The following is a 15750-nucleotide window of genomic DNA, read 5'->3' on the forward strand; positions in this document are numbered from 1 at the left end:
GTGCCTGCAGTCTGGCCCCATCATTGCGTCAGGACGCACATCCTCACGGGGTTGTGGCTCTGTGTCTAAACACATCCAGCGCCCCTTTAACATGCCGATGGTGCGTTCAATGGTGGAGCGACTGCGCGCATGCATCTGATTGAATAAAACTCCTGTGGAGTCTGAGGGTTGGTCAGTGGTGTCAACAACCAGGGAGCCAGGGCATATCCTCGATCCCCTAATAAAATAAATCAAGATAAAATCAAATAAAAAGACAGTTTTGGCATGGTTTCCAATTTGGTTGATTAATGTTAAGTCATTGGCACATTTACGTAATTTTAAAATTCTCCGTGAATCACCAAAAATAGGAAATAAATAAATATGACATAATTATCATTGTAATATTGAATTTTATTGAACTCCACAAGAAGAAAACACAACCATGCCAACATGTCGCCACTGAAATGTGCGTAAGAGTACTCCTGAGTGTTCGTAGGATTTGTTCTTACCTACGCATAAATCCAGGATAAGAAGAAATTGGTGAATGCCACAATCTTCGTAAAATGTTCGTAAGTGGGATTTAAGAACAAATTTGTTCGTAAGAACGTTTCGTGAATCTGGCCCAATCTTCGTAAACTGTTCGTAAATGGGACTTAAGAACAAATTTGTTCGTAAGAACGCTTCGTGAATCTGGCCCATGGTCCTTGCTGTCAGCAATCTTCGCCAGCTAGAGAGGAAACTTGTCACTATAATTCCACGTGGCTGATTAAACCATCTTTGCACACACTGAAGACACACTGATGCTAAAAATGATTCTTCATCCACATTAGCAGCATTCCACATTAGCAACATTCTTCAGTTGTTATTATCAAAGGGTTTTAAACATGCTTTAATCACAAAAAGAAAGTTAAAAATGAACCTGTGTTTCCTTGAAGTCTTTCACCCCTACACAGTAAACAGAAGCATCCAAACTTCTGGAGCGATTGGCCTGGTCGCACCGAAGCCAAAACAGGAAGCAGTTTAGCACCTGACTCCAATTGCACCTCTGTATTTCATAATACTATTCAACGTGTTTGTCTTGGGGGGGAAAAAAATTGAGCAACACCTTCTTAGTTGAATAATATTATTCTACTAGAATGATGATGTCTTATAATTGAGATGGCACACAGAGACAAAGATTTGATATCCAAGAATGACTTTCTGCTTGTTTGGTATTGTTGATATTATTTGGGGACCATTGATAACCCACAATTCCAAAAGAAAATATGAAAAGCTGAAGGGAATTATCGCTATGGCCAACGTGCATTCCAGAACCTTTTAAAAACACAACCTGTCGTGCTTTATCACTCTGTTGGATAAATAAATCAGTAGAGGCCAGTGCAGCTGTTTGAAGTTCCCCTCATATGAGCATGGTCCTGCTCAAGGTTTCTTCCTGTTAAAAGAAAGCTTTTTCCTGCCAATGTTGGTTGTTAGAGCTCATCTATAAAGTGCCTAGAAACCATTTTGATTGTAACAGAGGCTCTAAAAATAAAGAAATTGAATCAGATTTAATGTTAGTTGGCTGTGCTTGATCTTGTTCATCACATGTTATTTGCTTATAGCTGGAGCCACATTTAACCTCTATTCATCTGTCTCCTACCTCTCTCTCAGCATAGTAGAAGAGGTCTTCATGCAGCTCTCCATCTGTCAGAGCAATGATAACACTGGCAGAGCGATAACCTATGGGCATCATTCATTGCAAAAAACTCCATAACCATGAGATACTGCTTGGATTGCATTTATTTGGTAGTAAATCAAATTACTTAACATCTGAAAGTCTAAGCCTGGCATCCTAATTTCATTTACTTTTGAGTCACTTAAGACTTTATCAGCTGTTGCAAGGGCGATTCTTATTGATGGGACATTTTATCCCCATTCAAAAGCTGATGTATTGCATTGTTGTCATATCACCATCAAACATATGTCAAAACTGAAAAAATTTCACACAGTGACCATTAGTATGTGGACATATTTATCAACCATTTTAAAAAACAGTGTAATCAGAAACTCACCTTCGCTGTTTCCATAGTATATTTGCTCACTTGCCTGTAGAAAAAAAGAACAAACCTTCATGGTAGATATGTAAAATTTAATAAATAAACATCTTCTTATACTCTAATACAACAGGATTTCAGTGAGATGTAGTATGAGCTGGGTAATGCAGCACAGCACCAGACTCACCCTCAGAATGCCCTCATGTGTCTCCCCAGGAAGAACTATCTGCAGGTCCTCCAAACCCTTGTGAATATGTTCCCTGAGCATAAGATGCCATTATCAATACTGTAAGCAATCAAATCAAGCTAAAATTCTTATTAAAAAAAATAGTATTACAAACACCAGACATCAGAAGTGGGGGAAAAATAATAGTTTTGATTGGCACGAAAACAAGATTGGTGAATATATTGGCTTTCCAAACTGAAATTAGAGGAGGAGGAAGTAAAGTTATTTTAGAAAGAGATAAAAAAAAAAACATTGTCAAATACTGACGAACCGTTAAAAAGACCATTAAGAAAATGATGATTGATCAGCGGCTATTTCTAGACTCATTCCGCTGGCTTTTGAGAAAGGTTTCTAAGGGGATATGCACCCACCTGTCTTCTGTCAGGCTCATTACGATTGTGCCTTCAGTGGAAAACACAATGAAAGACATCCGCAACTGTGGACTGAAACACAGAATGGAAGCGCAGAATCTCTGTTAGAGCAATAACCCCTCACATTTGTCTTAAATCTGGATTTATTTTACCTTGTGAATTTATGAGCTAGATGTTCAACAAAGTGGTAGATTTCAGTCCAGTGATTCTGCACACTACCAGACCTGAGAGCAGAAAAATTAAATGTTTAATATATTTGCAGATACCGATTCACTATTCTACCTCCCTCCTGCCAGAATGGAGAAAAGGCAGGGCCGGTTATCTCTCCTGGAATGTTGGGAGTGTGGTGAACTGGAGAGATAAGTGAGAAACGGAGAAAATTACTGTCAAGTGCCAGCCAGGAAAGAACTAGAGACAATTTTGATTGTAACAGACACTATTTAACTAAAAATTGAGGAGGCAGTGGCTGAAACTGATCATTGACTGGTAACCAGCTGCAGGTGTAACGGTCTCCAGTGAAAGAGGTGCAAAGATGAATCCACCACACCTCCTGGAGAGAGAAAAGACAGCGAAACACAAAAAATGACACAAAACACAGAGGGCCAGAACATAGGGCCGGATTCACCAATATGTTCTTAGGAATCTTCTTAGATTCTTTCTTAAGTTGTTCTTAAGAAGTTTCTTAAGAAAACCCTACGTCGGATTCATCAACGCGTTCGTAAACCCCAGAATTGTTCGCAGCTGTGTTCTTAGATTGATGAATGCCATCTGTTCGTAAGTTGAAACCTGATACCAGACCACTGACTTAGCCACATCTTGCCCAGCGTAACTCAAGTGCAATCAATATGAAGATCATATTTTTAGGTTATAGCAATTTATGAGCTGATTTTGTTGAATATTTCAAGACAAATGGCACATTTACTCTATTTATGGAACAGTAATTTATGAACCATCTGTTTTCAGAAAGGTTTAAAGAGTGAAGCTCTTCAGCTGTTAATATCTATGACGCTTATTTACGATTTCTTTGTTATTACCCTTTTTATAAATAAAAAATAGAAAAACCCCGCTGAATGACCATTATCTGTGAGAAATCCCAACTTGTAAATAACATGATAGCCAATTATATATATGAATGGAGCCAGACAAACCTGTTCAGCTCCAGAAACTGGCTTGTCTCAAAGGATGACGAGCTTACTCCACTTTAAGTCAGATAAAACTGAGGTAATCACATTAGACCAGTCATCAGACTGCTTGGTTTGAAGCAAATATATGGAAAATACTGTAATAATGAGGGAAAAAGGGAAAAAAAAGTCACAATGCATTTGGCAAAACATACCAAATGATACAAAATTGTACTGAAAACCATTGCATCCCTCCTTATAGTAATTTAAAACTTCAATGTGGTGCTAATATGATTCAAATTTCGTACACAATTTAAATTTAAAGAAACTTTATTTGTCTACTCAGGGCAAAAGTCAATGCAACAACAAACAAAATAGATGTAGACTAAATGCCAGACATTTATGTGCAAAACAGAAGTTTGAAAATTTGTTAAATACATTTCTGTAAAAAAAACTTTTATAGAAAAGAAAAACAGATCAAATTAAATCAGAGATAAAGGAGAAATGCTAAAACTTTTTTTAAGCTTAATTTAAAGCAAAAGAGTGAAGAATACTGCACGCACTGCTGTTGCCAACATCAACACACTTTGTGCACTGCCCTCTTTAAGCAATCATCAGTTAATAAATGCTCAGTTCAGTCCCAAACAGACTACAGATCTGGAACTGTAGCAGTTCAATCTGGTCTTGAGTTATTCAGATCTTGCTTGAAAACCGACCTCACCAAATGAATGCCTTTTTTCTAGAAAGTGCACACGCAGCTGTATACATGTGGCATTACTTGACAACACCTGAGAACAACACCACAAATAATTTAGGAGCTTGGCACAGCGGTCTCTGGGTGAGGTGACTTCTTCACTGTTGCAGTTCATCTTGGGATCCGGAGCTCTGCTTCTCACACACCATTCCCGCAGCATTTATTTTAACCAGCAGCTGCTCTGGGGGGCGCAGGAACACCAGAACAACTGTGATGTTGTCAGTGGAGCCGGATGCCTTAGCATGACATACCAAGTGTTGAGCAACTTTCGATCCGTAATCATCCTCCAACTCTTTTGATAAACAATTTTCTGTAGAGTCATTGGGGTGCTGAAGTGCATCTAGGACCAAATTTGGGACCTCTGAAGGTTTGACAGAATCAAAGAACCCATCACACGCGAGAAGGATGTAGTCCTCATCTCCATACAGATGAGTTACCGAACAGTCTGCATCTCCCGATACATAAGGTTTCTGGTCAAAGTCACCTGAAAGAAGCAGTACCATTTAATGTAATCTGTAAACAGACAGTTACAAAATAAAATGGAATAAGTTTTGATTGAAAACAATACAAAATGTCAAATGCCACGCCCACACTGCTACCTGACAACCAGATATACTTAGGTCATCTATTGTAGCAGCAACAACTTGGCCAACTTTGTCATGTCCCATTCATGCTGTACAATTATGAAAGTGTGTAATGATGACAAATTGCTATTGTTACAGTACACTTCACAGAGAACATGAAATTCAATGTAATAGCAACAGTACCAATACTAAGTTAGCATTATCACTGTAAACCAGCAGACGTTAGAATCGCCTGCTACGTTGGTAAGATGACTTGGTGGTAATGGAGTGGTACGAAGTGTTATAGATTTGAGGTGTGAGTACAATCCAAAAGATGTAACAATTTAGTTTTAAAATGAAATGTCCAGGAAGGAACGTGTGGCAATTATTGCCAAGGAAGGATATCTTCTCTCTTCATGACCACTGTAGAACCCAGCTAAATTAAGGCCCTTGAGGACTGGGTTGGGACAACTTTGTATTACATGATGTGTTTTAGTACAACCTCACTGTCTCAGCCAACCACAAAGTGCCATAGGATGTCCATGCCAGTGGAAAAAGATATTTCCTATTTCCCACATTAATCATGCTGGGATGATTTTTTTGAGAACAAGGTGAGAAGACTCTAAAATGAGGGCAGCAAATAAATAAAAACAAAATTGCGACAACAAATTTTACTTTTTGTTCGAAGTATATGGTATCATTGAGTATACAGGTATGTGTATGACCTGCACAGGCATTTAGTGGTGGTTGATTGCTACTGATTTACCTATAGCTCTGGACACAGCATAGGTTCCATTAACACGCCAGCATCCCATGAAGGTGACACAGCCACCCAGATCCTCAATTCTCTGCTTCTCATCCTAAACAGAGCAAAAGTACAGCTGCTTTAGGATAAAAATCACCTTAAAACCATTTACACGTACTTCTGATTTCACCAGCGATCAGCAGATAAAAGTTCCGGTTTCGTCCCTACTTCAGTCACAATGAATCAATACAAAAATGCTACGACTGTTGGGGAAAAAAACTATATAATGGCAAAGATTCTTTTAAGTTCCAGAAATGGTGGTGTGCCTGTTGACAATGACTAAGGCGCCACTGAAACAGAACAAAAGGTTACACAGTCTCTTCCCCAGTCTCCAGTGGGCCAAGTCTCAGAATTGATAAGAGCCAAATCCGGCACTGCCAAACACAGGCTGTTAAACAGCGTGTTGCTCCCCATCCTGTATCGTGTGAAGCCACTGGACTCTAAAGATGGAATATTTTGGAAAGTGGCAATAGCTGAAACTTAAAAATACCCCCTTCATTTTACCGCTGATTTACTTGGAGTACAAAGTAAAGTGGAAACTCCTTTGACAGTCACTGAACTACATCACGTAGGTTATAAAATTACTAAAGATACAATTTGGCTAATGAACATGATTATCAAAAAGCAACAGCAAAATGATCATGTATAAGCCTTGGTCGGGTTGAATTCATTGCTACCAAGAGTGTTTTAAGTTCTAAATTTTCCACAGTGAATAATGAATATGTTTGATCAAGGATAAAATACTGATACTAATACTGCCAATAACAATAATAGTTGTTGCACTAGTTTGATACATTTGTGAAATATGCTTACCTCTCTGTCAGGTTTATGGGGGTCCATGAGGGTTACCACCTGTCCTTTTCTGACCAGTATTGCTTGACAATCTCCCAGCCAGGCCACAGTGAGCTCCTGACCACAGATCAGGGCAGCAACACCTGTAGTGCCACTACGCAGATGCTGCCAAACACACAAACACACACCTACAGCAAGAGTGTGCATGTATATACAGTATAAAGTGAAGGCTGTGTGTTACGGCTGCTTCCATACCTCTCTCTTAGCTTTGACCTTAAACATATCATCTGTGTGCTTGAAGGCAGTTTTTAAAGCTGTAGCAACATCACTCTGCAGGCTCTCTTGGCGACCTAAAGCAACATGAAGGTGTGTGGCAGCATAGATGGCAGCATCTGCTCCCCCATGACCGTCAAACACAGCATAGTAGGCACGCTGTAGCTCATCCTAGGCCAGAGTGCAAGTCACACACAAAATTAAAACAATGACCGCTATATCTAATTAATATAATATAGAATTAATGCTGCTAATTATTTAAAGCACAATAATTGCAATTGAATTGTGTTTGCAAGTTTCCTTGTTTCACCGAGGCTTGATCTTACGGACATCTTCCCAGGCAAATTACAGGAGTTGGGCTGGGATATTGATCACGACTACCATAGTTTGGTGATTTGCTCATTATCAGGCCTCAACTGTTCAATAATTTGGCTGTATGCAAGCCCGTGCTTCCATTCTACATTTGCACCACAACTTTTCACATCTTTACCTAACGTTGTTAAACTTACTGACTTAATGTTTGGAAACTTGACCGAATAAATTCCAAAAAAATCTTTCAAACATGGAAAAATATATTATTTTGCAGGTATGGAAATGGGGAAGCATAAACTAGGCTTAAGCCAGTAATACCTTCCAAAATCACAAATCACAAAAAAAAAAAACGTGTCTAAAATGTGTGCGTGCATGTGTATGTATATCTATCTATCTATCTATCTATCTATACTGTATATATATTTGTCTAGGCAACTGATGGAATGAGTAAACAACTATTTCTTAATTCTCATTTCTTAAACAACTATTTCGAAAGACACAGCAGTTAATCATGCAGAGACATGTTGAGACCTGAATTCCAAAGAGCTGGTTAAATTCAGCCAGGGCCACGTGTTTGTCCTCCATCTTCCTCCTCTTGTTTTTGATGGCATGAACGGAGCAGTGGAGGAACACAGACGGGGCAGATGGGGTTTTAGGGAGGTTTTGATACCAAATAAGGGCAGTATTGATCAGCTTGTTCAGGAAGACATGTTGGACTGCTGCCGACTCAAGCACTAGAAGACAATAATGATAAAAAAAAACAAGAAAACAGAGTGGAACCTTATTTTTTTTAAATTAAAGAGTCAGTGTAGCGTATTGCACGATACAACTTAACATTAGAGGCTATTATGGGGTTCTATTTTCAGTATTACTAAAGATGCTTCCAATTTCAGGAACAAGAACTCAAGAAAGGATTTGTATTTATGGAGGTTTGCACATTACTGCATGATTTCAGGTTGCTCCAGTTACTGCCTTATATACAACAGTTAGTTTCAACAAAGTAATCATTGAAAAAATCAATTTTTTGATTTTTTGGACAGAGCTATTCTACAGTATGAGGGCTAATACACAACACACTGGGGAGTACTGGGCAATACATCACAATAGGCTGTGGTTTACACTCATCATAGCTCAGGGGGTTTCTTAGGCCCGACACCAAGCAGACATAAACCTGGCGTGATGTATTGCTTTTATAAAATGGTTACCAACTATTTAAATAAGCAAACACAATCATGTTATTATTATTATTATTTTTTAAAAATGGTACTGTGAGGTCACCCAAAAACAATATAAACAAAAAAAATGAAGGCCTACATTGTCATTACACTGGCAATTTGGAAATGTATATTTTCTTACCATTAATGTTGGCTTAAATTGATTGTTGGAGAAAAAGCTAAACAGGCTGTCCAAACAGCTGCTACACCATCACCAAATGCATTGATTGTAGAATCATTCAGGGTCTTTAATGGGCACTTAAGATCATTTAACTCGATAGATTTTTCTGAGGTGTCACCTTTAATTCAAAGATTACCACGTCTCATCAAGACCCAATCCCACCACGCTTAATGAAACATGTTTTACTACTGATTGGCAGTTCTGTTCTTGACCAGATCAATTGTTCTTTAACAGGGGGTAAAAGCATCTTAATATCCCAATAAACCGCTCTGCTCTCAGATTACTGGTTTTCTTGTGGTTGCCAGAATCTTTAAATGTAGAGTGGGAGGCTGAGCATTTAGCCATCACCCCCCTGCTGTGGAACCAGCTCCATGTCAAGGCACAGGAGACCTCTCGGTTTATAAGATTATACTTAAAACACTGCTGTTACATAAGTTACAGGCATTATTATAATCACACCAATGATCATCTTGACAACAGAATCATCTAATTCTTGGGTTACCATTGTACTTATTTTGCCATCGGCCAAGGCTGCCGGGGTACAGAAACATGATCACCTGACAGGTTTCTGTCAGCCTGATGGTTTATGGCCGCCTCACCTTGCTGTGCCTCTCCTCTAGGTCAGTGATGACGTCATTACCACATTTACTTGTGTACCTTTTTTGTGCTTCTCTAACCCTCCCGTTTCTATCTACAGGTATTGCCGAACTCCTAGCTGTGCACTGACTTACCAGCTCGTCTCTTTTCTGACAGCTTACTGTAATTAATGTATTTACACAACGTGTTCTCTCCCCTACCTGTCCTCCCCCTTCTCCTCCCTCTCTACCTAGCCGGCCATAAACCAGAGGGTCCCCCCATATGAGCCAAGTTATGCTCAAATTTCTTCTTGTTAAAGGGGAGTTTTTCCTTGCTACTGTTGTTTGCTGGGGGTCAGGCCCTGGGATTCTGTAAAGTGCTCAGAAAAATTTTTGATTGTAAATTCGTTCTTGAATCAGCATCACGGCAGTCACCACTCCAAAATACAATATATATGGTTCATTTGATTGCTACCACACAGCAGAGTGTCAAAACAAATCAGCTTCCTCTTCAAGGTCTGTGAAATTCCAAGCGAAATCTCGCACATGCAAGCCTGCTGTCCACATGCTCTCCTAAGTTGACTCAAAACCAAGCTATCAGGGTGTGTTAGTCGAATTACATTCAGACTTGTCTGGGCCCATTTAAGTCGAGCTGAGGTGTCCACGTGATTCTACGTAATGCAACGCTCAGGTTTTCTTACGGATATTCTTTTTGAAAAGATTCTATAATAATTGATATGCTTACAGATTACTTGTTCCTCTCCCTGGTTGACCTCAGCTGCCTGAGGACAGTTGAAAGGTGAAAGGTCATCTTGCTGCAGCTGTGACAGGGCCACCTGGCAGAGAAGGGCACTAAGGACTGTTGGAGAACCCCTGAACCAATAAAAATCCACAGAAATAAAAGCTGTGTTAAGACTTACAATTTTACACACATCAATAAAATATGCAAAATGGACAACGGATCCTAGAAAACAAGGGAATATGAAATTATCGTCATTACTTCTTTTCCTTTCAAAATGACCTTTCTATTGCAAAGTGGGCTTTGTAAACAGGATGCAAGTTGAACAATGATGTTTTTACTAACAGGATATGAAGACTTCCTGACAGGAACAACTAAAAAAAACATGTTTTCCATCGTAACAAGGAGAGCTGCTCATTACCTAAAACAATGATTTTTTCTTTTAAGGTAACTGCAAACAGAACTATTTTGTCTGATCACTGTGAAGCTTGACAGAAGTCATTCACAATGAAAGTTAATGCAAGGAGAAACATCCAGATATGCAAAAGTTTCCAATGGCAACAGATCACTCTGCCCATTCACTGCAGTGTAGTGTAGTCAAATATTAGATTTTATTAGTCCTTTTTAGATCCCACCTGTTTCATGATTCTTTACCTCTCATTGCACACCTTACTGAAAAAACTTGTTTCTGGTTTCAGAAAAGGATCTATCACATCACCATCACTTACAGACACACATGGTTGATCTATGACGAAAAATAAAGATAAGTACTTTTTTGCAAAAGTAATAATGTGAAATTGTTTAAATTCTTTTAACTTGTACACATTCCACTACTTTCAATTTTATAATCAGAATGGTTATTTCAACACATAACTTTATGCATTACTATGTTGGTCCTTATTATGGAAGGCCTTTTCTCCAACATTGCATTAAAAATACAAGAATTGAATGTGATTTCAGCCTCCCATTTGTACCTTGTAGCCAGCACCTTGAGGCCCATCTCGAGGCTCTCTCCTTGCAACTCCTCTCGGGAGACTTTACAACTAAGGGGACTGACAGGCAGTGCTGCATCTTCTTCCAGTGGAGCTGGGAATTCCTCCACAAATCTTCCCAGAAAACTCATGCACTCTTCCTCATTCATGTTTCAGAAGCAGTAGATTCAGCACACGGGTCCAGTGAGCTGTGGTTTGGAATCTGACAGGATCGTATGCAAGTAATAGAAAACACATTAAACAAAAAATACCCCTGGACAATGAACTTAAACCAATCAAAGAATCAAGAATCTAATCAATCATTAAACTTTAAAACAAATCTTGTAACTTGGTAGAAGCTGACAGTAATTTAAATTTTAGATTTTATTGAGACATAGTGTAAGTGTATAGCTGAAATTATGTTATTAGAAAAGTAAATGCCTTTCAAACTCTACCAAAGGTCACAGTAACTCTTTTAATTAGCTATTTGGGCTGCCAAAAAAGGTAATTTTAACATTTTGGACATTTACAGAATAACGCATCTTAAATTAATAATAAACAGATTGTTAAACACATTTCAATGATAACAGTCAATTGAAACACACCGGTTGGTCTAAATTTTCAAATATCTATTATTATATAGTTTATGGTAGCAAGAAATTATCAGTTACCTGAGATTCGGAATAAAATATAAATTAATAACAAACATTAAAACAAGCAGCAAAAACTCCTGACTCGACCGTGATACGTCGAGACACATAAAAACTGTTGACGGGAATTTCTTAAATATTTTCTTTGTTTGTCTTACCCGAGGCTAGCTAACGTGTTCGCTGTCTTAACATTCCGCCTACACAAACGACACGCCCGATTACCAGAAGAATGAACGCGCTTCAATGAAAATGCACAAGTCTGCGCCGTTTGGAACGCTGGAAACATAAAAACATTACTTTATGTCCGTCACAAAACTCGTTTCATATATTATTAATAACGATACGATCTCTTCCAAAGTCAGCCCGAAGTGCGCCCAGCGCAGTCTCGGCTTTGCGCATGCGCCAAATAACAACGTAGCTGGATCTAGGAAGCGCCTCAGAATTTGAACTATGAGCCCTGTTGGCCAAACTTGGTACTGCATGGACGGCATCGGACACGCGCTTCCATTGGGCCCACCAAATTATTTTCCATAGTCTAACTTGGCAAAAGAGACGTCTATAACTCAGGCAATAAATGGTTTGTGGCTACATAAATCTATTATCAAGATTATTAAAATCACCCCTATTTAAAACATTGTGTTCCCTTTTTCAATTTCTCTTTTCACCTGAGTTCTGGCGTATTATTTTCGACAACGTGAACGCGCATCGAGGGCATAATCCAGCCGGGTTTTCTATCCCACTGAATGCATTTTCAGCCTGGTAGGACAGAAAACCCGGCAGTATCGTGGCCCTCGAGGCCTGACTTTGACATACAGTAGCGGATCGAGGCCCGCGGATATGTGCTATTATTAAGATGTGCTAATATTTAAAATTTTACAAATGTTAACTGACTCATTTGTCCTAGTCAACTAGCATTTTTTAACTAGTTATACATATTTAAAATTAAATTAGATCTATCTCATATACATGTGGCAGCATGGAGTTCATGCGCTGCCCATCACCTTAATTGTTCAGGCAGTTGCAGCTGTGGCGTTCCCCTTAAAAGGAGACTGTGCTGCACTTTCTTGTTGTCGAGCTTTTGGGTGCCACGCCACAGCTCACTTGGTCCTCCTAATTTGATTGCTGTGCGGTCGGGCTGTGCTATCCCATGCGCACCTGGGTCTGCTGTCATCAGAGCTGGGGAGCCGTGGGTGTCTTTGGTTCGTCGGCTGTTTGGCCCTGCTAGCGGGAACGCTGTGGTGGCTCGGTGTGCGTCTCCACTTTAGAGATTTCTTTCCCTTACCTGACGGTACGTAGCGGCTGCTTTTAGCCTCACCATATGGGAAATTGTCAGCAACCTAAAATTGCTTTCTCTCTTAACAGGAGAAATTGTTACAGGTGCCGGCTCTAGTGCGCTTTCCCCCCGTTGCTGTTGGCCGGCTGCTGTTTTGCCCTCCGCATCGCGTTTATCGCGTATGCTCCCGACTGTCACTCCTGTCTACCTCTGCGAGGTATCATCGTGTGTGTGAGTGAACTGCGCCTCTAGGCGGGCGAGGATTGCCTTTATTTTGGTTTAACGTTTTGTTGCGGGGGGAGGGATTTGGGGTTGATTTGTGATCGTTGTTTGTGTGGGTTATTTTTGCATGTTGTTTGGGGGTTTGATTAAGTGTGTTCTTTGTTTGTGTGGGGTTACTTTGCATGTTTATTTGGGTTTGACTAAGTCTGCTCTTTGGTCGTGTGGGTTATTTTTGCATGTTATTTGGATTTGATTGTGTTATTTGCGTGCGGTGTGGGTTATTTTTGTATGTTTATTTGGGTTCTATTATTGTGTACGTTTTCTGTTATTTTCTAAGTGGTGCCGAGCCTACCCTGTGGGGTGCAGGTGTTTTTAAAGATAACTGTTAAATCTTGAATATGAATTTAATATCTGTGTGGCGTGGGCCCAGACGGGGCTCAGTATCTCTTTTCCAAGTCGACAACGCCACCCCAGGAATTCCACCTGGAGAATTATCAAGGCCGCACAAGTGTTTCTAATGAGGATAAGAGACTGGTCCAATGTACAAAATTAATACCTTTATTTCCGGATATCCGCTAACAACAATTGCTAAAATATTCACACACACTCAACGTGCAGATATTAAATTCATATTCAAGATTTTACAATTATCTTTAAAACACCTGCACCCCACAGGGTAGGATCGGCACCACTTAGAAAATAACAAAACGTACACAATAGAACCCAAATAAACATACAAAAATAACCCACACAGCACACAAATAACAATTAATCAAATCCAAATAACATGCAAAAATAACCCACACGAGCAAAAAACACACTTAGTCAAACCCAAATAAACATGCAAAATAACCCACACAAACAATAATCACAAATCAACCCCAAATAAACACGCAAAATAACGCAACAAAACATTAAACCCAAAATAAAGGCAATCCTAGTCCTCCTAGAGGCGCAGTTCACTCACACACTCGCACTTTAGATTGGACCCCACACGATGATACCTCGCGGAGGTAGACAGGAGTGACAGCCGGGAGCATACGCGATAAACGCGATGCGGAGGGCAAAACAGCAGCCGGGCAACGGGAGGAAAGCGCAGGAGAGCCGGCACCTGTAACAATTTCTGTTAAAAGAGAAAGCAGTTTTAGGTTGCTGACAATTCCCCGTATGGTGAGGCTAAAAGTAGCCGCTACGTACCGTCAGGTAAGGGAAAGAAATCTCTAAAATGGAGACGCACACCGAGCCACCACAGCGTTCCCCCTAGCAGGGCCAAACAGCCGACGAACCAAAGACACCCACGGCTCCCCAGCTCTGATGACAGCAGACCCAGGCGCGCATGGGATAGCACAGCAATCAAATGAGGAGGACCAAGTAAACTGTGGCGTGGCACCCAAAAGCTCGACAACAAGAGCAGCCAGTGCAGCACAGTCTCCTTTTAAGGGGAACGCCACAGCTGCAACTGCCCGAACAATTAAGGTGATCGGCAGCGCATGAACTCCATGCTGCCACATCTGCACGATGGGTGTGTGAGTATTTTAGCAATTGTTAGCGGATATCCGGAAATAAAAGTGTTAATTTTGCACATTAAACCAGTCTCTTATCCTCATTAGAAAACACTTGTGCGGCCTTGATAATAATTCTCCAGGTGGAATTCCTGGGGTGGCGTTGTCGATTTAGAGAGGAGATATTCTGGGCCCCGCCACATTCGGAAACAGAAACTTTTTTATTTTACACTCAAAGATATTCTAAGATTCGGCATTAAGAGCTCAATAACTCCAGAGGAACACTCATTTTTCAAAGAAGACACCACCTTGTCTTAATTGATTCATCATTGGAGCTATTTCATGATTACCACCTCATACAGAAACAACGCTATTTCATATTAGTTCTTTTGCTGGGTTTTTATTAAATTATTATACATTCTAAATTATTTAAACACTGCCTCATTGTAACAGTCACTGCAGCGGCTTGGACACAATCAGTGAAATGTATTTTCCCCCCAAAAATACCTTTATAAAATAAAAAGCTTATTATTAAAACAATTAAAGTCAAGTAACAATTTTCACACCATGATATAATGGTATATATTCTCAAGATGTCATCAAATTGTAAGAACAAAAACAATGCTGGCTGAGTATGCTTTTTATTACCCCCTTTATTTTGAAATAGTTTAAGATGACCATAATTCACCCCTTTCTGAAAAGAATTATAAACTTCACATTGATCTTACCATGGCTGGAGTCTGGAGGTGGATGTTTTAATTCAATTTTATTTATATAGCATCTCTTACAATAGTTGGATTGCATTACCTCTCGTGTGTCACTGCCAATCCGCGTGTTCTTTAAATGAAGACTTCAAGTAAACAAATGCCAATTTCAAAATGTATTTAGCACATAGAATCAATTCAAGATACAAATATTAGAGCTCCGGGCCAGTTCATAACCCGAGCAACAACAGAGTCAATTGTCAGGGCATGAAGTCTGACAACCTAACTATCCCTTGACCCAGTCTTTTATAGAAAGACATATGTTAATTATTGATGCTAATTCAGTCCAATCTAGTCCTCCTTCTTGGGTGACCTCATCTTCTTCCAGCCTCATTTGGTGTTGGTGCAGTCCTTCTTCTCCATTGTCTTCTCAGATGGCCAGATCAGAGGTCTTATTCCTGTCCAGAAACTTATCAATCACCAGTAAATT

General features: G+C 39.7%; 2 protein-coding genes across 7 annotated transcripts; both read right to left on the reverse strand.

The window, feature by feature from the left end:
• Positions 1 to 604: 604 nt before the first annotated feature.
• LOC115247595 (anthrax toxin receptor 1-like) lies at positions 605 to 3096 on the reverse strand. The gene is made up of 5 exons (XM_029829804.1): positions 2762 to 3096; positions 2610 to 2681; positions 2200 to 2272; positions 2031 to 2064; positions 605 to 1662 (listed from the first exon to the last, which is right to left on the reverse strand). Exons 2-5 carry the CDS (start codon positions 2666 to 2668, stop codon positions 1604 to 1606), a joined length of 225 nt encoding a protein of 74 aa, XP_029685664.1. The 5' UTR covers positions 2669 to 2681; positions 2762 to 3096; the 3' UTR covers positions 605 to 1603.
• A 946-nt stretch (positions 3097 to 4042) lies between these two features.
• Positions 4043 to 12839, reverse strand: ppm1f (protein phosphatase, Mg2+/Mn2+ dependent, 1F). 6 transcript variants are annotated; one of them, XM_029829739.1, is made up of 9 exons: positions 12561 to 12839; positions 10913 to 11132; positions 10593 to 10683; positions 9945 to 10072; positions 7761 to 7963; positions 6900 to 7088; positions 6666 to 6809; positions 5814 to 5907; positions 4043 to 4968 (listed from the first exon to the last, which is right to left on the reverse strand). In XM_029829739.1, exons 2-9 carry the CDS (start codon positions 11007 to 11009, stop codon positions 4583 to 4585), a joined length of 1332 nt encoding a protein of 443 aa, XP_029685599.1. In that variant the 5' UTR covers positions 11010 to 11132; positions 12561 to 12839; the 3' UTR covers positions 4043 to 4582. The 6 variants fall into 6 exon arrangements, with proteins under 6 accessions (XP_029685599.1, XP_029685597.1, XP_029685598.1 ...); XM_029829737.1 differs by lacking the exon at positions 12561 to 12839 and adding an exon at positions 11718 to 11987; XM_029829738.1 differs by lacking the exon at positions 12561 to 12839 and adding an exon at positions 11581 to 11987.
• Positions 12840 to 15750: the final 2911 nt, after the last annotated feature.

This window comes from Takifugu rubripes, chromosome 21 (assembly GCF_901000725.2).
Source record: "Takifugu rubripes chromosome 21, fTakRub1.2, whole genome shotgun sequence".
In the NCBI taxonomy this organism is placed as follows: domain Eukaryota; kingdom Metazoa; phylum Chordata; class Actinopteri; order Tetraodontiformes; family Tetraodontidae; genus Takifugu; species Takifugu rubripes.

Excerpts from the sequence above, each read along its gene's own strand:
- ppm1f (XM_029829739.1), bottom strand. The coding sequence starts at position 11,009 with ATGCAGCACTGCCTGTCAGTCCCCTTAGTTGTAAAGTCTCCCGAGAGG. Across the intron at positions 10,684-10,912 it reads CTCAAGGTGCTGGCTACAAG|ATCAACCATGTGTGTCTGTA; the intron begins GTACAAATGGGA and ends TTTTCGTCATAG. Across the intron at positions 4,969-5,813 it reads TGCTGTGTCCAGAGCTATAG|GTGACTTTGACCAGAAACCT; the intron begins GTAAATCAGTAG and ends TGCTTCTTTCAG.
- LOC115247595 (XM_029829804.1), bottom strand. The coding sequence starts at position 2,668 with ATGTCTTTCATTGTGTTTTCCACTGAAGGCACAATCGTAATGAGCCTG. Across the intron at positions 2,273-2,609 it reads ATGAGCCTGACAGAAGACAG|GGAACATATTCACAAGGGTT; the intron begins GTGGGTGCATAT and ends TCTTATGCTCAG. Across the intron at positions 1,663-2,030 it reads ATACTATGGAAACAGCGAAG|ATGGAGAGCTGCATGAAGAC; the intron begins GTGAGTTTCTGA and ends TTGCTCTGACAG.